Here is a 23,615-nt window from a genome sequence, read left to right on the forward strand (position 1 = left end):
AAACTACAGCAAACAAGGCACATAGAAAAAGACCTCCAAATGCCAAATTCTAAATGTACAAGTGCCAATGCCAGTGGGCATTTACTCACCCTGAATCTCTTAGTAACATCATGTACTTAGCTTCCTTACACAGAAAAATGAGTCTTTTAAAAGTGTGACTGAAAAAATAGAATTAATATGCAGGCATAGAAGATGCATGAGCTGTTACTGCTGGGGATAGCTGGAGAGAAAGCCCTCTTCTGCACTGCACATTGATAGTTTAAATTAAAATTAAAGCCAAAAGAAGCTGCTATATTACTGAAGTATTCCTTACATTCTGCCTCTAGCACTGTGTGGCATTTCGGTATCCACTCACTTAAGCACCAGTGGCAAAATGGTAATTAACCACCCTGAAAAACCAGTTTAAAACACATACTGGAGGATTGATCTTATCAGTCTGTGAACACAGGAGAGCCACTGAAGGATCTCATCCAAGTCTTGGTTAATGGCTGCCCCTTCAAACCAAACTCCAAGGGAGCTTTGGAGAGGCCCCAAGACAGTACTTGGCATAAGCAGTTTGCACGCTGTGAGTTTCTCACCATAACCTGAGAGAGATTTCTCCCAACCTTCAGGTGACACATTTCTACAGAAATTAAAGAGGCAGGATTATATGTGCAGGAACTACCAGTGAACACTTGGATCAAGGCTCATTTACCTTGTAACTTTTAAGTCTCACACCCATGTAAATCATGGTTAAAAACTGCATCTGAAGGAACTTCAGATGTACATCACAACATGAGCAGCAGATACAAATTCCCCTCAGTGGTTTGTTCAGCCAAATCTCTACCACATTCCTGAATTAATATTCTGATGGTTCCAGATACAAAGTGGAAGTATGACAGAATACAAAAGTGACTGTCTGAATGAATGATCCAGACATTTCCCTAGCTTGAAAAAGCCATATTCAAAGTCTGTCTGACAAGACTCACACAAAATCTGCCCTTACGTCAGCTGAGTACTTCACAAAAATCAGTATCAATAGATTCAGTAAGCAAGAAAAACTTCAGTTCAGAGGTACATAATTTAAACTGAGAAAGGGGTTAAGGAAAAACACAGGGCTGAAATTTCTGCTCTCTCCTCAAACTCTAGTGGAAATGGTTATTTTAAAATCAGTTATCTGCATTTTCCAGGCAGTGCAGTTAACATCCAAAGAAGGCTGTTCAGACTACTGTGAGGAGGCAATCAAAAACAACCACAAATCAAAGAGGAAGAAGTACCAGAACACCACAAAGAGAGGTAGAATTTAAAAAAACCAACCAACCAACAAACAACCACCAAAAAAAAGAAATAAACAAAAAATAAACAACCACAAACTGGTGACAACAACAAAGCTGAAGAGTTATCACTGCAAAACTATCTACTTTCTGATTTTCTGTTCTCAGGCAAATACTATCAGCAAGGCACCAAACGAAATTACATTTATTGACAATGTACAATGCTCTCTTAGCATAATCAGTAACAACTTCTACAAATAACAGCCAAAGACTGTGGATTCTCAGAGTCTCAAGATTTAGAAAACAATTACCTTGAGTCTCAAAACAACCACTGACTTTTGAACAAACTTCAAGAACTGTTTTCAGCATTAGCATTTCTGACTGTACACAGAAAATGGTTTCTTTCATAGTATCTAAAGACTCAAGTCAGCAATCACCATTACTCCATTAGAAAGGAAAAAGAAATGAAATAGCTCTTTTCAACTTTTTCCTTTTTCATTAGCAATTTGCTGACCTCTGTGGTCATTAGTAAGTTAATCCTGGGACTTCTCTCAGAAAACGAAATGGAGTCCATTGTTAGAAAGCTTAACTTCAGCAGATTAGGGAACATAACTTGAAGTATCTTTTTGTAACTCTATATTGAAGTGATATGAAAGATCCTATTCTATAGTATTTCCACTGACAATTTCTTTTCTATCAAATTCCAATGGCTCACATCACAAAGTGGACTTCATTCTGAATTACTGTGACATTACCAGATAGCAAGAACTTGGTTAAAAAAAAAAAAAAAATCTGTAAGTCTTGAAAGGAGATTTAGTAAACTTGAGAAAAAACAACAGTCTACTTACTGGGACACTGGGAGTTTTCAAAGCTGGTGGTGCTGGCAGAGCCTCTGATTCTGGCTGGTTCCAGTGTCTAGCATTATATACTGCTTTTGTGGGAGACTAGAAGATAAAAATAAAAATTATTTCTTAAGTCAATTACCAGTAGTCACTATACACTTCAAAAATTACTGTAGTGATGCTGTAGCCAAACAAGGAAAATAAGCCTCATTTTCCCTGCTGTATTCCCAGCAACACAGGTTCTCAATATCACATGTATCAGAAAATCAGACTTCGAAGCATCTGATGGTTTTAAAGACATACAGACCCACTCAAATGGCAAAAGACATGATATGTATGCATTTAAAGAATTTTTCAATTGTTCCATCTCTTAAATTTATTCAAAGGCAAAAGGTCTGCAACCTTCCTATACACAAAAACTGACAGCTCTGAGGGAAAAAACATATTAGCAAACACCATGTCAGTAGAAATATGACTGGTTTAGAATCAAAATGCAGAACTGATATAGACTTTGATGCTAGGAAGAATACAAACACTCAAACGAAATGCCTTAATCCATATTAATAAATTAAGAGGACTTTTTTTCCTCTTGCTCAAAAATGTGTCAAGGCAAATCAAAATGCATCAAAATTTATTGTCCTTGAATTTTTGGAAAACATCATGTACTCCTCAGAGGAAGCTAAGACAGAATTCTATTTCTAGCATTTGAGTTTACCAATCTACTTGCATAATATTATTCTAGACTAAAACAGCATTACAATTTTCACTATTTCCCACCACACCACGTATCAAGTGAACTCTGTAAGTACCTGCTTCCTCACAGCACTTACATAGCACTTTAATTGTGAAAAAATAATTTCAAATACACATTTTCTGTCAAAATACAACACATCAATTATTTAACCCAAATACAAGCTCAAGTACAGCCCACATAGGGGCTACATGTGGCAAGCCTTAGTACCAGCTGGGACTGAGCACCACTCCATGAAGTGCAGCAAGGTTCTGGCATGTCAAAAGCTAGAAAGCCAATTCTGTAAGTCATTCTGTAAGTATTATTGCAGAGTAAAACTCTACTGTGTTGCATCTTTCCATTCTTCACAACAGAAAGCCCTACCAAACAAAATTTCAAGGAATATTAGCAGAATGAAAGCCTCAGCTATGAGTTTTCAGAGCCCAAAAGCACTAAACCATTCCAGTCTCCACACAAGAGAAAAGCCTCTTTCCCTCCTAAAGCGTGCTTTGATGCGGTCATGAGAAACTTGGATTGTTAAATTATGTTCCTAGAGCAGTGCTCATATACCATTCATTAACATGTATAGAGTAATTATTATCTTAAGTTCCATCAGTTTTTGCAAGGAAGCTCTTTTAGACAATATCTGTTCAGCTCAAAACGTTAAACTGAGAAACCAGTTTCATTTTCAGGATACTACAGTTACAAGAGGACATCTGGGCCCACAAATAGGAAGAAAGTGTCATATGGATCTCCATCTGAAAAAGGTTAAAAAATGGTTCAGATGTTAACTCTTTTCTCCTATACCTTTCAGAGCAGCAAATATTTACCTGGAATCTGACTCAGGGTCTGCAATGAACAAAGGAAGGACAATTTACAAAGAAAGATGATTGCTTTTTGGTTTTTTTTTTTTTTTTTTAATCAAGAAAGATACAAGTTTCACAGATATCTACAATGGAAAAGAACCACAGAGTGTTTTTGTTTCTTGAATTGCTCCACACTTCATCTCAGTGCATATTTAAGACTGGAAAGAGAGGGTGTAAGTTTGAGTGCCCTATCCTGGTATATGCGATAATTCAAGGAAGTAATACACTCTGTCAACTAACCCACACAGCACAGGCTATCCCAGAATCACAGACCAGTTTGGGTTGAAAGCCTCTGCCTGTGCCCCACCTTGTGTTCCTTTTCCTTCAGGCCATGTGCTCCATGAGCAGCCAAACACAGTCCCTGGCAGGCACAGCAGGAGCAGAGTCTCGCTGGGTTTGAGCTTGTCTTGGAGAGGCAGCAGCTGGGCCAGGCCCTTGCTGCCCACACCACACAAGTGCCTGCAGTCTCCTTGGCTCTTCCCATCACCTCTGCTGCTCGCACATGGCAAGGAGGCCCAGCCCACAGGAAGCACGTTCAGTGCTCCGGAGGGAGTTCCACCCAAGTACACAAACAGCTGTGTCAGTGCTACCAAAGGGCCACACAGCATTCGTGTGTTTCCCTCAGCAGAGGGCAACAGCTGATGCGTAGGAAAGAGTTCAACAGGGCAAACAGATAAAAGCAAATTCCTTCTAAATACCCAGGGCTCACAGGCTTCCAAAGATGGCATGCTTTCTATTTAACAGTCAAAAATGGGCTTTTCTTCTCCAATTTCCCTTACTCCCTTACTAAATCAAAAGCTAGGGCATCCTGAAGTGTTTTGTGACATGACACTTCACAACTTCAGCATTATGAGTGCAATAGAGAAAAAAGGCTACTTTTTACATAAGGAAACAAGTAATGCCACCAATAAATGCCTGTTCTGAGAAACAAGGACATCTGCATTTAACAGCTCTCTTGTACAGAGCCTGAAGTGTAGCTGGAAATAGTAATACTTAAAACCTCAAATACCTATGGAAGGTTAGTTTTAGCCACAATTCCTTGTAGTATCTTCCACTTCTAGATCAGAAAAGATCTAAGCACGTGATTGGCCCATCATTCCACACCTTCCCAGTAGCACTTCCTTAGACACCTTACCATTTGCCATCCAGTCAGTCTCCCACTGCCTGTACACAGCTGATCCACCAAAACACCTGCAAAAATCCAATACCACTTCCCGAAGAACTGATTAGAACGTATTTCTAACACATTATGCAGAGACTTTGGGGCCTCTCTCACAATTCATATGGACTTTGACACAGCAAATACATCCCTCCTTTCCAACCACTTCTTAAAGCAACCCTCCCATTTTCCCTTGCAACACAGAATTAGGATGAATTTCCAGAACAAGTGCAAAGAAATTGCACCAATACTGATCAACCAGCAAGCACTGTGTGGACTTGCTTTGGATTACTGTGTGACAGAACTGAAGCCAGGAAAAGTACCAAAGATCAAATGAGTGCTAGTGAAGAAAGACTTTTCAGAAGGGCTCGATCACAAAAGAGAAGAGGTTGGTTTGTTTGGTTTTGGGGTGGTTTTTTAACGGCAACTCAATTGCTTGTTGTAACAACCTTTCTAGAACAAGCAACACTGATATTTAAGCAGCAGTAATTTATGAGTAATTTATGAAACCTTCTCTTAAAGACAAGAAAATCTTGCAATTATTCAAATAATGCAGACTTTTCTTTAATAATTCCTTCTCTCAAGATTAACTTAGAAGAGATGCAAGTGGAAGTACATTGCTCCTTTGAATTGTGTTCTTAAGGCAAAGAAGTTCTGCAATATTAATCAGCTATAAGAGGTTCTGCTGAATAGCAGAGGAGTTTCCTTTTTTTGTACATCTAGAACTGACACCTGCTTACACAGAGATACATGTCTGAAAGACTGCAAATATTCCAGGGAGGATATAAGGCATACGGTACTGTGGGATTCTGCATGTGGTTCTGGGGGGATGAGTGGAGATACAAAACCAGAATTAATGCCATGGATTTTACAAAATGCACAGAGCTGTCACTTTTATAATATCATCTCCAAATGGCATCAACTATGGGTCATGCTTAACCTCCCATCCCTGAAAACATCAAAGCTGAAATTTTCTAGAGCTGGCACTCTGCACATACTGATGCAGCACTGCCTGCCATTCATAGATGTAAGAATAGCAGAAAATAAGAGCCAGGGACATGAGTCACACAGAAAATACCAGCAAAATGAGAAAGAGCACCTATCTGCAGGCAAGAATGCTTTCCAAGGTAGAAGACAATGGCAAAAGAAAACCCAAGAACATTTTTAACAGATATCCTGATAAATGAATTGTTTATATCTGAAGTGCATTCAGTAACACTGTATGCCAGATGCTTGTCAAAATTACAAGTTCCAAAAAACCCCAATAAACAAAATATATGATTTACCACTCTGTATTCATCATCATTAAGAGTACACCCTGTCCTGCATGTCTCACTTTGAACAGGAAAAACATAACAGGCATGTTATGCAGCACAGAAATATTCATAATGGACTGCTCCTTTTGAAAAGGGAAAGGGATGAACATCACTCAGAGCAATGAAAAAGAAATCACACTTCAAAGTAGGAAGACGGAGTATCAATTCAGCACAGGCTGAGCCATGCGTATAGAATAGAAAAAAGTTAATCTGGACTCCAGATAAGACAGCAGTTTCCAACAGCAGTTTAGAACCAGCACCAAGTCATTTCTCCAGTGTTCAAAGTCTAAACCGAATCACCATTATTTGGATCACAGTAGCAGATTAGTGCCAATAAATCACCTCTGGCTGCCATGAATCACTTAATTGTGAGGTGCTATTCCATTTAAACACAGAACACATTATGCACACACAGAGCCAGACAACTACAAGCTGTTAGTCAGACAAGGTTGAAGAGTATCAGACAACACAATGAGCAGGAGAAAAAAAAGTCACTGAAGCTTTTCTTGCATCAAACTTCTGAAGAACTGCAAAATGCTTTTTTTCCTTGAAGCTCAAAAGGAGGCCCACAGAGCACAACAAGATGATGGGTGCAACACTGATGTGAAACGTGAAAACAGAACTTAAGAAACAGGACAATTTGATAAACAAGATTCATTAACAGAAATAGCCAATGATGCTCTGTATGCTGCTTATGCCGAGTGTACTCAAAACTGGTCAGCTCAGAAGCAGAAGCCATATGGTTACGGTCAGTAATTTGGCCTGAAACCTGTATTAAGTCTAATTAAAAGGGACAGAATACAATAGTTTAGACATATCACCACAATACTGGAAACATAACGCTTTCCCTTAAGGGAAAAGAAAAACCTGCACTTGCCTGCAAGGAATGCCCTGGCACAAACACTTCCCAGCACAAATCGCTCACACAAATTTCCTGCTCCCTTGGTTGCGAAAGGCAGAGAGAAGCAGGCAAACACAGACACATGTGACCCCCTCCCCTCCCCCCATTAATCTTAATCTACCCGAAGTTATTAATCTACTAACACGAAAACCTTAAAAATGGTAACTGCAATGAAATTCCAGAGGTCATACGGCTGGGGTGTACACACACCCACAGCAGCATCTCCATTTGGATCAATATAAAACACTGTCCAAATAAATCTCCCAGATGTCCTCAGTTACAACACTGGGGTTTGCATCACTGAGTCTGAGGACACTGACCTGATCGCTTCTCAATGTGACCAAACTTCAGATGCACCTCCAGAGAGCACCTACATCATGCCAGCTGTTACTGGGCATTGCCCTCATCAGGTCAACACAAAGCTAATTTAAAGTAAAATTTTGAAATGCATGTAACAAGGACACTGGGCCCTCAACACCACCTATTTCCCCCTCAAGACGTGCGCACGTCACATCGTGCAATTATCGAATGTCACAGACAGAGCTGAGCGAACCAACCAGGCTCATACAGTATACAGGAGCTGTGAAGACAATTTTGCATATTCATCTGCATATAAATTAAGCTCCCACTGGCAAATGAAACTGGTATATTTTAATCTCTTTGAGCGTTTTTCCCATTTTAGAACTTCCTACGGACTGAGACCTTGTGCAATGTAGCATTTATCCTACACAGCTACCCTGTATTGCCAAATTAGTAAAACATTAAGTTAATTACTGGAACTACAAAACTGATGTGTGTGAGCTTTTTTGCAGGGAATGTGAGGATGCAAGGGAGAATCTAGTTTCAAAAATGCCTTAATGCATCTTTGCTTCTTGCCTTAGAGCTAATACCAGTAGGAACTGGAAGTATAAAATGCCAAGTTTCCACTGTGACATTAAACATTTTCCATTCAACTTGATTTTTCTACTTCCCACAAAGCCCAAGTACGCACAGGGGGAGAAGGATTTCCATGCTTATTTTTCATTTGTTCCTCTTGCCTCTATGAGGACTTAGCCTGTTCACTTTGCATCCCTACCCTTCTCAGACAAAGCTGCTACCATCGCTGTTAACACCACCTAGCAAACAGGCATGTCCAAGAATATTGCTACCACAGTTCTACCCAACAGCTGCATATGCAAGACACATGAGGAAGCAGTTTCGCCAGGTGGAAGGATCTCAGCTTGGCATCTACCAGAACACCCTCTTCACCACAGTTTAATATGAAGGAGTGAGAAGAAAATAATTTTGATCAGCATCAAATGATTATCTTGAAGTGAGGAGACCAACTCCTGGTATTTACTTTGACTCCAAGATGGCAAAACCCCAACTCAATTCAGTAAAATTACAGCAGGTACCTCATTCTTCCATTTAGGTGACTAATCTAAAAACCTGCCAGTCCTGACTAGTATCCTGCTTACTAGTTTACACAGTAAGGATTGGTTTTAGTCTATTTACATGAATAATAGTAAAAAAAAGCCCCTAAATGGTAAGCACTTGGAAGCCAGTATTAAATAAATATGCTTATGGAAGAATTCAGTTTTGCAAATGTTAAGTGAAATAATAGTATCAATATGAGACTTTGGTTTTAAACAAATCAGATGTTTAACAGATTTATTCTCACCTTCTATAGTATTTTATCTTTTTTTTAAATTTATTTTTATTCCAGCAATATAAAAATTGCTTACACTACACAGGCTGTTTATAACTGGCTGGCAGTTAGAACAGCTCACCTCTTGTTTATCATTCCAACGAAACATATTTGGACAAAAAAAATCCCCACAAAAACCACTTCAGTTTGGGATTGGGCAGCCAATCTGCCAGAAGCAGCAACCAGCAAATGAAAGGAATGCACTGCAGAAGCAGCAACAGGCAGTCACAGGTTGTCAGCTCTGCCCAGCACTGTTTGCCAGCCTGCTGACAGACCGACTGGGCTTAGCGCTGAACTGAGATGTCTCAGAATATTTCAATTGCCCAAATTCAGCTTGACTCCTCAATGGAGTCAAAACAGCTTACGCCAACTAATAATCTTTCCTCTCAAAACCAAGCAATTTTGACTTCCTAGCTTAGGATGCAAAGACCAGCTCAATGTGCATAGTTGTCAGCAGTATAATATCACTGAAAAAAATGCTTTATTACAACTGTTCATCCTTAGAGTAAGGACACTCTTTAGCTAATGGTTATGCGAGATGAAGACAAGCAGCTACTTCTAAAATGAGCCCTGGCCAGTCTACTCTGATCCTACCATTATATGTATAGAAAGGGCTATATACTTGACTGATAAAGCAAAATTTCTGAATTATGATTTCACTGCTGTTTTTTCAGGACTATTTATTTTAAAAAAGCTACAGAAAAGTAATTAAGCAAAATCACATAGGTTTGTGCACTTAAGATAGACTAAAGTTCACATACTCTAAAACTTAAAAATGAAAGAACACTCTTTAAAAACCCAATTTGGGGAAATGCTGATTCATTTGCAGGCCAGCAAAAAAAATAACGTTACTTGCAGGATGCCTTTGATAAACATCTACTGTAAAGTATAACACAAGCTAAGTGGAAAAATACAGACCACAGTGCAGCCTAGTTTCTGTCCCCTCCCACGCACACGTCATTGTCACATTAGCCCTAAGATCACTCAGCCAGCCCAGGGCCGTGCACGGGTTCGTACTTCTCCAATTTCATAACACTTTCAAAGACCAGGTATAAGCATTTCATCTTGAACTTCTGGTTTATTTAGACCCAGCATTTGTTTCAAACTGGTATTTATAGCTCCTTCTAGTCAGCATGAAACACCAGTGGAGAAAGCTCCCATCAACCTGTAAAAGATCTCTTATACCCTTAAAACACGTATTACAATGAATCCTATTGGAAACAAAGATTCACACATTAAGTTTTATTTTCAGGTATTGAGAGCTTCTGACAGTGCCTAACCTTATAACAGGAGTATTTTATTTTCCATGAGGAAATTGACCTCCTCATGGAAAAAAAACTGCCTATAGGAAAAGAAAGATGCATTTACATAATGAACTAAGGACTAGTTGCACATCAGACTAAAGTCACACAGAAAAAAAGAAAATTTCTTCCTGGTTCAGCACTTGGTAACTGGAAATAAGTGCTCTTTACACAGTATTGATTTAACATGTCCTTCCAACTTACCTGTCCACACTCGGAAATCTTGCACGCATTTCTGTACTTTGTGGGGTACAGAAGTTATTCTTAAAACTTAACTAAAACATGAAAAGCAATAAATAGTTACACAGTTATGACTGGCTCAAGTTTTTCTCTTGGATACAAAGTTCAGCACAAGTCTGTTGGTTAAGCCATGTCTGAATTCAGCAATGCTTTCATTCATGTATTCGACACTACTGTCATGACTAACTACTAATGTCACTTGATCAAAGTGCTGCAAGTAATCCTGCTAACGCCACTGTGTTTAGTGAGCATTTCTCAGTTGCAATGTTGACTTAACCAGGTTAAGATGACTTAATCTTTCTTCTTGGGTTCCCTCAACTGAGTAGATACAATGGTTTAGAGTCTCCCAGTGAACTGGAATAAGATTTATGTTAAATGTTTCTTTTTTTAGTGAGTTATTTTTATAGTAATACACAACATTGGGAAACTGAAGGCACGAAGAAACAGGACTGAGCTGGTTGAGCAAAGGGAGAATAAAAGCAGTATAACCAGGTCCTCCTGCCAGTATTTTTTGCCTGCTTCAGGTAAAACCAGTCCTTATACTAGATGGGGGTTTGTTGGGTTTGGGACTGGGTATTTTTGGTTGCTGGTTTTTGATGTGCAATGCAAGAGGACCTCAGCTTTTCCTAGCAACTGCAGTCTACACTTGTGGAGGAACTTTCAAGCAATGCCATTGTTAAAAGTACTGTTACCAAAATGTTCCCAGGCATAGCAAGCAGTGAAAGCCAAAAGCAGCTGCTAGCGAGCACTAGGCCATGCCATACAGCAAGGCAAGGGAGCCCCATGGCAAGCAGACACCTGCCAATTAAAAGCTAAATTGCACTAGCAGCTATCAATTTGATCTAGCACATCCCAATCAAATCTGTCACTATCTCACACCCACTGAGCCTCAAAGGACTGTTGTGATTTAAACCCAGCTAGCAACTAAGCCCCACCCAGCGCCTTGCTTACTGAAGCCCAGTGGGACCAGGGAGAGAATCCAAAGGGTAGAAGTGAGAAAACACAAGGGTTGAGATAAAGACAGACAGTTTAACAGGGAGGGCAAAAACCATGAATGCAAGCAAAACAGAACAAGGAATTCATTCACCACTTCTTATGGACATGCAGCTGTTCAGCCATTCCCAGGAAAGCAGGGCTCCATTGTGTATAACAGCTACTTGGGAAGACAAAGGCCATCACTCCGAAGGTGTGTGCCCCGTTCCTTCTTCTCCAGCTTTTTATATTGCTGAGCACAATGTCATCCGGTATGGAATATTCCTTAGGTCACTGGGATCAGCTGTCCCTTCCCAAGCCTCCTTGCGCACCCCCCAGTCTCCTGGCAGGCAGGGTGGGATGAGGAGCAGAAATGGCCTTGGCTCTGTGTAAGTGCTGCTCAGCAATAACAAAAACATCCTTGTACTACCAATACTGTTCTCAGCACAAACCCAAAACAGCCCTGTAAGAGCTCCTCTGAAGAAAATCAACTCTATTGCAGCCAAAACCAGCACACACCGGAAACTCTGTGGTCCAGTATTTGAATGGGCCAAAGGAAAGACCAAGATAATCAGGTTAGTGGCAAAGAGGTTTTACCATACCTTTTCCTGTATGTACAAGCCAATGTGTGCACAAGGAGAGGAAAAGAAAAAGCCCACTGATGTATTCCCATTCACTGGGTACATGCGGGAATGTGTACACCGTCGCAAACCAGGCAGGTTTTCTAGGGCTAAGATTTCAACAAGTGAATTTAAAGACATTTCTCTGGGCAGAGCAATACAAGAGAGTAAGAAAAAAATTTGAGCTAGCTTAAAGTAATTTATAAACAGTAAATTTTCATTGCAAAAGTTAGTATTTAATTGAAATATGCCCATTTTAACTGGAGTCATAAGTCATTAAGCAATGAATTAGCCTTCAGGTTAGTTTTTAGTTTGATCAGTAGTCCATGAATCACCAACGTAGACTGACCACGAAGTGAGCACTTTCTTCCTCATCTTACCAATCACAAAAAGCACATTTCACACTTCCAAGAAAATTTCAGTGTTTTATAGGTGCTAAAATTGCATTCTATAGTAGCATGGAAGCTTCATGAAATATACTCAGTGCAAAAGATATCAACATCTAAGAAATTAATTCCAAAAGGACTTGTTTCTAAAATTCACCTACTCTAAAAGAGAGGAAAAAAAAATACTGATAAAGCAGCCATCTAACTGAAATTTCATGCTACTTTGAGAAAACATAAGACTGAGTCTGCTTCCAGTCATGCCAACTTGAGAGAGTCAGTGCTTTTTTTCCTGCTGTACCTCCTCTGTCTCCTTCATGCAGCTCCCTAAGTCTTCCCATGTGCCTCAGCAGTCCTGAAGAGCAGTAACAGAAAGATTATAGTTTCTCCGTCCCAGGCCCCTCAAGCTGAAAGGCTCCATACCTTTTAACTATGATTTGCAACTCCATCTAAATTCTTACCTTGAGATATTCAAAGGTAATCATTATTCACCAGGTCTAGGCTGACTTCCTACGGCCACAGGCAGAACTAGGATCAGCACAGAGCTGCAGATCACTCATTATACATTTTAAGAGCAGAGGGGCCATCCCAGAAAATGTGCTGTTCAGAGGATGGTGGTCCCTAGTAACATGCTGGACAACACAAACACCGAACTGACACAAAACACTACACAGAATCATTAATTTTTAGGGCTGATAAATCAAAAGGTTAAGTTTGGGGATAGACTAGCTCTCCTTATCTCACACTTTTAAGTTGGCATTTTTCAGGTTCCCATTAGAGATGGATATTTTGCATAAGACCACAAAAAGCCATGCCACAGTACTCCTAGGAAAACTGTTTCTCTTCAGTTGCTGACTAGCTAAACTCTGTTGGGAAAGCAGCAGGAGCAAGAAATCTCAGGAAATAATTTTTATGCTCCCTACTTTCAAGTCTTTACTCTCAGTAGATTTGGACCATAGCAACAAAAAATTTCTTGTCTACTCTGTTGGGTTTGCCTGCTAATGGAAAATTAGTTTCATCTGTAGAAGGGGAACTAAGCTCAAAGGGGCCAGCAGGTGGGTGTATCCAGAGTTCCCGAACATACATGCTAGAGCATGAGTTACCCAGCCAGTTGAATTAAAATCGTAAACAGCTGCAAACAAACTTCTGCAGATGTTACTCATGTATACTTCACACCCATGATTTGCAACTCAAGTAATGCCAATATTTACGCACTGTAAGTACTTAATTATGTTGCTATGGAATGTAACACTCCTCCTGTAACTCAGGCTCAGGATAAAGAGGTTTCATTCACTTAAAAGCATGGCTCTGGTTGAGACTTTACTCACCGATCTTAATGTCTGCAGCTACTGCAACCAGGCAGTGATTTCAGTCCTTATGGTAAATAAAAGCAGTGTTTATAAACACTGTTATTCACTAAGTCAATGACGTTGGTAATATTTTACTGTACATACACTCAAAGTCTCAAGAATTGAACTTTAGCATTAGGAGACAATGGTCAAGTTTTCAAAACCACAAACGTGGGTGAGAGATCTGCTGAATACAAACTGGAAAAAATACTTGCGCTTTCTGGATGTGCTGAAATTTAATGATAGCACCTGTTGCTTCCTGAGTAACAGAGATGTTTACTTGACAGCTCAGTCTGATGCAGTGTCACAGCTCTGAATACCACCACCTAACAGAAAATGTTTAATACTGCATCTGCTATTTCCTACAAGAAAAAATAAATGGTGCTGAGACAGTAAAGAAGTTCCAGAGATTTTTTTAAGATTGCTTAGTTATTATGATCAGGTTAATACTTTAGTTCTTTTTGTTTTTTTTTTTTATTCCCAGAATGAAAATTCCCTTAAGATACAACTAAGATTAAGAGTCTATACCCATACTTTAGGAAGATAATTATAGCATCTCTAATTACCATCAGAACAAGCTTTACAAGCTTCCTTAGTAACTCCATGTAACAGCCGTATGATTAGAGAACATTAAAGTTTAAAATCTGAATCTCAATTACAGCAACATCTACTTCTAGTTCCATTATATCACTACAGGGTCAAAAAACCCGCTTCGTTCTCAACTTTCCCACTTGAATTAAGTTTTTTCCCAACTGAGAATTTTCTAGAGTCGAAACCACTCTCTCTTATATGATATTGCTCTAAGGCTCCCCCCCCCCCCCCCGTAATTTCACTATATATATAGTCAAAATTAATTACATTTTCATATAAATTTTCACATAAAATCTCAGGGATTTAAAGAATAAAAATTAAACACGAAACACATGAAATGCTATTACAGAATATCTGAAGCATATAAATATTTAAATTAGTTTTTAAATTCTGTATTTACCAGAACACCCACAGCTGTTTTATGCTGTTAAAAAATACAGCTGAAAACGTTACAGTTAAATTTACACTTCCTGTACTTCTGTTTCTCAGTGTACTGTAACTTGTTCACTGATAAGAAGCTGTATTTTTAAAAATGATTATTTAATCAGCAAAAGCTGAGGAACTTTCATCTTCAAGAAATACTATTTCAGTTTTGAAAACGCCCTCCTCGCTTATCTAACTCTGAACTCTGGAGGCAAGAGCTTCCCATTCTGTCCAAAGTCAAAGCAACAAGTGACACTTCTTTTTCAAAGGGCATCACAACTGACAGGACCTACTGGTCATGTATCCTCCCACATGAAAATATTCCCCTGAATGTTTTGAGAACTAAACCAGATTTGTCATCCTTTCTCCACTCACAGATTTATTTCTTAAAATGAAAACTCATTATATATCAACACAACTGGGAAGATAATAAATCTTCTGATTCTAGAAGACCGAAACAAAAAAGGCACCTTGAAAAATTACTTCAAGTGAAACTATCATATAACACAAGTAATTAGCTATCTTCACGAGGAACTACTAGGAATCCTTAGGTAAAATAATTTTAAAAGCTTCTTAGAACTGTTGGACTGATGAGCACATTCTGAAGACATGTAAAAGACAGTTTCTATAATACCATACAACTGCCAGGTCTTGCAAAACCTATGGAACTCAAAGGGAAAGCAGAAATACAAGCTCACTTCCCTCCTTCTCCTACTAGAGCAGTTGTGCGTTGCAACAATGGTGAGACAGGGACAACTTATGCAAAAAGCTCATGAAAAGGCCTTAAGCATTGGAATGGTTGTCCTGGACATTCAGGTCATAAAAGCTTCATTTAATGGAGATGACATGGATCCCCCTATTGCAAACTTTCACCTGGTGGCTAAACTCTATTTTTGCTGTATGCACATTTTTAAAAGCCTCAAAATACTGAGTTCCCCATAATGACAGGTAAGATAAACCAAACCTAAAATCAACATTTTAAATAAGCTCTTTTCATGCTATGAAAGGGCAAATTCACACTGAATATTACACAGTTTGGGAAGGCTGGGGTGGGATAGGTTACTTTTTTTTTTTTAATTAAAGGGAAATCTCACCAAATGCTATAAAGGCACTTATCCTCATAAAGACCATACCAATGCACAATTAATTTGAAGTTTTAAGCAAAGTTCAATTCTGTAATATGATAGATATTCCTTGAGAGAACAAAGAAGAGACTAAAAGAATCCCCCCCAAAACACCAACAAGCCACAAAGTAAAATACACAGCATTTACTGATGCTTTGTTTTAACAATCATCTCCAGGGAATGGATCTACATTACAAGTCTGGTTCTCCATAATAGTAATGTGAACCTGAAAAGTGAAACTTCCAATAATAAATACAAAAATTTTGCACTTGAATGTTTTACTTTTCCAGAAATAATATTAAAGGCCAACATATAGATCTCAAGTGCAGAGATAAACTGGGACAAAAGCCCCGTTGCATATCGAAGAAGAAACATCAATACTGAGGAGCGTATTAAAATAAGAACTTTGCATTGGTCTCAGCATCATTACTCACCCGCTTTGGCCCACTAAAAATCTTCCTGGTGTTTTCCTTAGATTTATCACCTTGTTTATTTGTGGATTTCTTATTGCCTTCAAGCACACCAGATGCATCCTCTGAAAACTCCAGATCTGTTAAAGGTAAATACAGACATGAAACAACCATTTTAAAAGCTGTTGAGCTGCTAGAGCATTTCTTGCATCTGACAATTTCACATGTATAGCTTCTGAAATTACATCATGAAAAATCAATCTTCATCAGAAACACCAGCTTTAATGCCAAGCACCGTCCTGGATGCAGCTCAGGCTTACTGACTGGATTGCAGTAATGCATAGAAGCATGACAAGGTACACAGTCACAACTATTACAGCACCTCTTGCCCACTGGGTAAGCTTCAGGCTACTGCTTCCCATCCCATACTCCTGTAAATCCCAGGTTACCTTTAACATGAGCTTACTTATGGCTGGCTTGCTGCTACAGCTCTGAGCAGTAGATGAATAAAACAGTAGATTGGGTTCTTCAAAATGGTGAGATTAAGAGATTTAGAAGAACACACTACAATTACAGAACTGAAGAATTGATCTTGCTTCACTTCTTATGAAGGCAGCCTGTTTATATTTGCTAATTCTGCTGTAAACAGGAAAACAATACGGTCATCAGCTCAGGAAAGAGTCAGCTAGAAGGAACTGCTGACATGGCCTTTCAATGGATTTGATATTTGCCTTACCACTGATTCCAGTACCTGGACTGTAAATCTGCAATACAGTCATCAAATTTTTGTCCTTTTTCTTTTTTTTAAAACTTGTGTTGTTTTGTTTGAAGCATTTTCCCTCGGAGACAAGGGAAAGGGTTTATTTGGCACAAACCAGAAGTTACCACAAATTTCAAGATGGAAATAAAGACAGTCACAGAGAAGCATTGTTTCATTTGATAAACTGTTTAGAAAACCAATCTATTCCTGAGAAGCTGCTACTGTTTGAAAAGTGCACTGCAAAAACACAAGCAGGCAGGATAAATTACTCTAATCCCAAGTGCACTCACATCCAGTACACAGGACCAGCCAAGCTGGGTAAGAAGGCAAGCAAAGGCAAAGCAGGCAACCAAATTTCTAATGGCACTCCCAAGGACACAAAACTTGTCTGAGGAATATAAGTATTCTTAAAATAAAGCTCCAGAGTTTCCCAAATTGCAGTAAATTTCAACGGGCTTGGCAGCACCAGGACTGGCAGGATGCCTGCAGCAAGGCACCTCCTGGAACCAGCCTCTCACATTCCATCCCACTGCTTTGCAGTGTAGCTGTGTCATGTGAGCACAAGAGCCTAAGAACACAGCACCAACAGCCCCTCTGAAAACAACTGACTTTAAAAGATGTTTGATAAAATTAGTGTAACTGAAGAAGAATACTACAGACTAATTTCCATTAAATAAAGCAAACTTACTTCCAAACCTATGTAAAAGACAACTTAGTCCTTGCTGAAGGCAATTTAAGGACTAAAATCAAATTGCTTTGATATGCAACCTTATACATCCTGAAGTGTTCTGGAAGAAGTCAGGCCATGAATGCAATTCTCAAAGAAAGTCAAACCAAGAGAACTGGACTCTCCTATTGTAAATCAAAGGCTAAAAAGTAATTTACTTGACAACAGCCATTACAAATATGCAAGTCACTCTAGAAACACAAAATGTTTCACCCACCAAATGAGGACAGTAACTTGTGCCCTGTGCTAAGACTTGGACCTGGCATTGCCTTCAATAATGATTAACAGTGCTCTGGATCAAAGAAGCTACAATTTTAACACCATCTTAAGGTTCCTTGTTTGAATTCTACTCCTATGTGATTCTGAACTATCCCATTTAACTTAGGCAATTTTAAATTCAAAGAAACTTCTTGATAAAAACATTTCAACTCCTACTTACAATAGGATAATTCTGCATTTTCTGATGTTGCTAGCACATCAAACACTTGTTAGTTTTGTAAGATTACCTGGAATACTTTTATTTGAGCAATGCTTTTGGAGGCCTTCTAGATACCTGAAAAGCACTCTGCATGCATTATCTTAGCAGACTTTTAATCCAAACTAAATAGGGTCGGGGGAGAAGCCTTCTGTTAACTGAGTGAGGCAAACGCACGAGTAGTTTGGTAAGCAGTGACCCTACTGAAGCTTGATTTCCACTGGCTCTCTCCTGTATGGTTTTTAGAGGGTTTTTTGCCCCCTCGCAGAGAAATTGGTCATATTGACCTTTTTCTCAGTATGGGAGCATGTGAGGCCTTTTCCCCTCTGTCCAACCATTTTCAAGGCATTTATAATCTTTGAGATAATTTGCCTGTCTTGGATAGAATTGGAAAGATGTTGAAAGACCAACTAAGGCAACAACCACAGTAAATTTCCTGGGGAACAACAACATAGTTTTTTTAAAGTGTCTCAGGGTAATTCTGCAAAAGATTTTGAAATCCAAACAGGACTCTGCCTTTGAGGACTTTGATGCAGTTTTAACTGGCTTAAAACACTTACCCAATGAAGGTGAGTCATTTTTTGAGAAGATGCAAAGGAATTAAGCATAAAAAAATACGGAACGTTGGCTCCCCAGAACCAAGTGCTAAATGCTGATATATAAAAGCTACATTACCTAAAAAGACTATAGGAATCTCATCTTGATCACTGAAAGGAAAAATGAATAGATGACACAAAGGTTAAGCTGGATATCAGAACTGATTTACAAAGCAAAAGACTAAGCTGCAATATAGATTTCTCATGGATACAACTCCCCATTGATTATTACAGTCAAGTCAGTCACTTTCTTCCAGTATTAAAAGCTTCTCCTCACTGGAGTCACCCTGTACTCTGGCAACTGATATGACAAAAGTAATTTCAAATCTAGGAAAGTCTCACCAGTACTTTTAGCCCCTGGCATTCTAGCAGGATCCAGCTGGGAGGCTCACAAGCCAAAGGGGCTTTTGCTTCACTGGGCTGCTACAGAGTCAATTGAGAGAATTTTAGGTTGCAATGGCAAAATAAAAAGTAAACTTTTACTAGAACTCAATGCTTCAGCAAAAATCTAAGGGTAATAAAGTTATGAAGTATTTTCATTAAAAAGAAAAATGTGGTAACAGCATCTAGGAATTTAAAAGGTGGAGCTTTCTTTTCCAGAGTTGGGGGTTTTAATTCCTTGGCTTTTGTTTGGGGTTTTTTTGGTGTTTTTTAACCACTTCAGCAGAAAAGACTATCATAGAAGTGAGCAACAGAAAACGATTTTCAATGGAAGACGGTCTAGCCAAAATCGAATTAATCTGTTCTGCAACTCTTCCTGCACTAAAAATATTGTTCCTGTAGTCTTTGCGCTTTCTTAAATTTCATTTGCAGAAGCATTTAAGTATGTATTGTTAAACTTACTTTCCCTCTCTGAACTACTAGACTGAAAGGAATAGTCTTTATAATGTTCCTTTACAGAATCTTTGTCAGATGCTTTAAATTAAGATTCTAAAATATGTTTCATAAAAATACACCTAGATTATGGCAAGTAACCCAACCAGTATTATGGCAAAGTAAGGCTGTGACAGAAAGCATCAAAAGCATCAAGTTTCTTGAAAAACTGACTATGCCATGTAACATTCTTTATGCATGGAACACCCAAATCAGTCTTAGGAACTTCCAGGGCTGAAATTCTTCCAGGGCAGTCTGGCATTTCACCTGTCAACCTGGAATAGAACACTGGACTTTTATCTGGGGATTTATTCATTAGTACAAAAAACACAACAGCACATACAGAACTCAGGTAGCATTAGCACCTCTCAGTACTGTTGATCATTTCAGGACAGAGTTACATTATGCAAGGTGTTCTGAAAGCTTTTTCTCAGGCTTGGAGTCAAAGCTGGCATTTTTCATGGAAGCAGAAGTCACATTTTTCCAGTATGTAAAGATACTCAGAGTAATGACACTTTTTACTGCAACTTCAGGCTTAGATCCAGAAGGTTTTGATAAATTCTCCGGCTCAGCATCACTACATTTAAGGACTCTTAACATGGTTGTTCTGAGTGACCATCATGCTCAAAATTTGCAAAGGTCTGAGAGAAGACAGTGTGAACTTTAGCAAGGAGTCCCACAGATTTTAGGGCAGCATCAGACTCCCTGTTTTCATAATCTGTCCTACAGGACATCACCCTTTCAAATTTCAGAAAAAAAAAATCCCTGCAAGTCAAATCTCACCTGCCTACAGTAGCACAAAACAAGAATCAAATGAGGAAAGGAGATGCAAAATAAAGGGGAAGCACCTCTCAGCAGAGGCACTGAGAGGTAGGTCTTACCTGAGTGGAGAAGTGCATTAAGAACAAACAAAACATTAATTTACATTTCCCTGTGCCATGGAAATCTCTTAGGAAAATATTTCAGGGAAACGACCTGTGATACCTTGGAGTATAAAGGCCTACTTGGTGAATGCAGTGCCAAATGCAAAGTGTAGATATTTTGAGACTTCTGAGGACAGCAGCTGAAAGGATTATTTGATGGGTCAGCATCTCAGCTGCATTAACTGCACAAGCAAATTTTTCCCTTGGAATAAATGGCTGAACAAAGACTCATTAGAGACAGGGACTAAGAGTACTTCTTAAGCAGCCCTGTAAGATAAACCCATTTTCCAAAGAGGCTGGAACCCAAGTGACTCATCATAACTAAGTTTTATGAAAACAAATCATGGTCTTTTTTGTTTGAAAACACAATCTTCTCGCACAGCATCAGTATCCATTTGTTCCTTTCAAATCCACAAAAAACCCCAAGCAGTGACATTCACTTTTGATCAAAAGGCTTACAGAAAATTCTGGTTTTAGAAACAGCTAAAATTAGAACAGAGAAATGAACATTTTTTCCTCTGAAATTTTATTTCTGGATTATATTAGCAGAAGCTATTTGTAGGAAAAAAAGCCGAGCTTCTCCAACATTTGCGAGGCTAGATTGAAACCCTCTCTCTCTATCACAATGAAATACATCTTGCCCAAGTCTTAAAATGTAACAACTTCAGTAAGCAGATAAAACTTCTCATGCTTCATGCTCCAAAAAGGAGGACCAAAATGTTCCACAGAACAGTGGCAGTGTTTTGAAATATTTATTCCAACACAAGTGATTCTTTGGCATTAGACTTTTTCAAAGCAAAAGAGCTAAAAGCAACCTGCCACTAAAGTTATTCCTCACCAACAGGACCCAACCAACCACCAAGCAAGTCTCATTTTGCAAAGGATTTTAACCACCAGAATTTGCTCAGCAACTGCCATGTGTACAGTTTTACTCATATATATGTGTGTGAGTACACATACACACACCTCCCCAACCTGTACATAGGAGAGAGATACCTAAAAACTGAAAACAAGAGCAGAAATACAAATATCAGAGGCTCTCCCAAAGCCAGTTATCTGACTGGCACTCCACGGGTCCCCACAGCCTCTCCCTCGAGTCTTGCATCCTCAGATAAAAGGTCCAAACTGCCTAAAAACACATTCAAAAGCAGAAAAAGGTATTTCCCGTTTCTTCAGAGCTACTTAAATATGTGCACTCAGCTCTGTAATTGTGGGTTGATCTGGAGGCTCTGTGGGACGATACCTGCTTCCAGGTATAGATACTGTATGCTCAACACACCGAAAAGGTATGAATCTTCTGTTTGAAAAGAAAAAAACCCTCTGCCTCTGGCAAGAGATCAAGAGCCATAAAACACACTTCAAGAGAGACATGAAACACCACACAGGACCACAGGAGAAGTGAGTTTAACTGCCAGATTTCAAGTGAATTTAACTGTTAGATTTCCAAACCAGTGGAATTTGCTTGACAAAATCCTAGGTACACTGCAAAAAGAACAAAATATCGAAGTCAATTAAAATTAAATGTCACGTATGTATTCCAAAAGAGTTCTACTGACCTGCATTAGTACTGAGCTGGCTATCCTGGGAACAGTTTTCATTGCCATCAGAGGTTGACTGTAGTGAAGCAGATGGTACAGCTCTACTTCGCTTTTTATTTGCCTTTCTTTCTGCTACCTGCCACTCTTCATCTTCGTCCTCGCTTTCACTTAAGTCATCAAACCCAAAGTACTTGATTTTGTAATTGGAACTCCCAGAACTTCTAGAGGCGCCTTCATCTCCCCCTCCCTCGTCTTGATCATCAAACCCAAAAAATTCTAATTTGACATCCTTCTTGGATTTGGTATTGCTTGGTCGGAACCTGGTTGTAGTTTTTGTGGTAGCAATGTCTGCTTTTTTCCTTAAGCGCCCAGCTTCGCCCAGGTCAGTCGGGGCTGCTGTGGTGAATTCATCCATGCGCTCCATGGTATCCTGGATGGTGACATTGCAAACTGACAAGCAAGATGGGTGGAGAACAGTGTAGTCTCTAGTCCGTCCAACCGTCCCTCTAAAACTGGTCCCACTACTTAAAGAAACTTTTTTTCCTGGGTTCAGACCATCATTATTTGACTCATTGTTTGCTTTGGATAAAGACTGACTAGTGCCATCCATTAGCTTGTCAAAATTTGTTGCCCCCTGCAGTTTTGCTTTGTTGGATCGACAATATGTCCTACAGTTGCTTGGCCTAGGAATAGTTTGCACGAGTTCTTCACTAATGGCTTCCTTTGGATTTTCACTATCTTCTTTATCACACTCCTCATCCTTGCTCTTCACCTCTGAGAGATGTTCATTGTCAAAAGCTAATATATACTCTCCAGTTCTGGTGTTTTCAGTTTCATCCTCCCATTCATACAAGTGAGTTCTTAGTGGCCCCTTGGTCTGAGATGTTTCTGACGGAGAGTCTGCTGTTTTTCCCACGTGGGAGTCCCAAGAATCAGGCAAGTCCTTGGCTTCGGTGTTGCATCCAGAAGTGTCTGTAGTCTCAGCATTGGTTTTATTACTCTCTTCAGCATTGTCATAGATTACATGACTGTTCCCATTATCTTCTTTCAAGTTCTGGATTTTATCTACAAGAAAAGATGTATTTATTACTAAAATCAAATATTAAAAAAATAGTCACCCATGTGGGCAACTTTGAAAAGTCACAATACAACAAAAAATATTCGGTGATCATTGACAAAAAAAATTAGAGGTCTTTATCCACCTGGTTTATATTTTTTAAGCCCTCCAGTTTAAAGGTTTTGCTATAATAAAGTCTTCTTGAAATTTCTACCAAAAAAATAACTTTAAGCACCACTGAAAATATGTGCATCATGAAAAAGACAGTGGTAAACCCTAAATACAACCACTTATTTACCAAGGCAAATTACATAAAAAAGGAGAAATTCTGTGGTGAAATTTTCAGAAAAGACAAATTACTGAAGTTTCACACACAATTGACTTACACTGAATAATTGGAGATAAAGAACAACTACACATTTTCTCACTATGTAAGAAAATGATTTCCTTCTTGGACCCTGAACAAAAAGGCATACAGCTTCAGCAACTGTCACTGCAT

General features: G+C 39.0%; 1 protein-coding gene across 5 annotated transcripts in view; it reads right to left on the minus strand.

Moving 5' to 3' along the window:
- WAPL (WAPL cohesin release factor) overlaps positions 1–23,615 on the minus strand; it is a 137,712-nt gene that overhangs the window by 24,917 nt on the left and 89,180 nt on the right. For all 5 annotated transcript variants that reach the window (XM_082286057.1, XM_082286059.1, XM_082286060.1 and 2 more), the window contains 3 exons: positions 22,078–23,124; positions 16,192–16,307; positions 2,102–2,197 (listed from right to left, as the gene is read on the minus strand). In XM_082286057.1, the coding sequence (XP_082142183.1) occupies positions 2,102–2,197; positions 16,192–16,307; positions 22,078–23,124 (1,259 nt within the window). The remainder of the gene's footprint in view (positions 1–2,101; positions 2,198–16,191; positions 16,308–22,077; positions 23,125–23,615) is intronic.

The sequence above is a fragment of the Coloeus monedula genome (assembly GCF_965178545.1).
Source record: "Coloeus monedula genome assembly, chromosome: 8".
Lineage (NCBI taxonomy): Eukaryota > Metazoa > Chordata > Aves > Passeriformes > Corvidae > Coloeus > Coloeus monedula.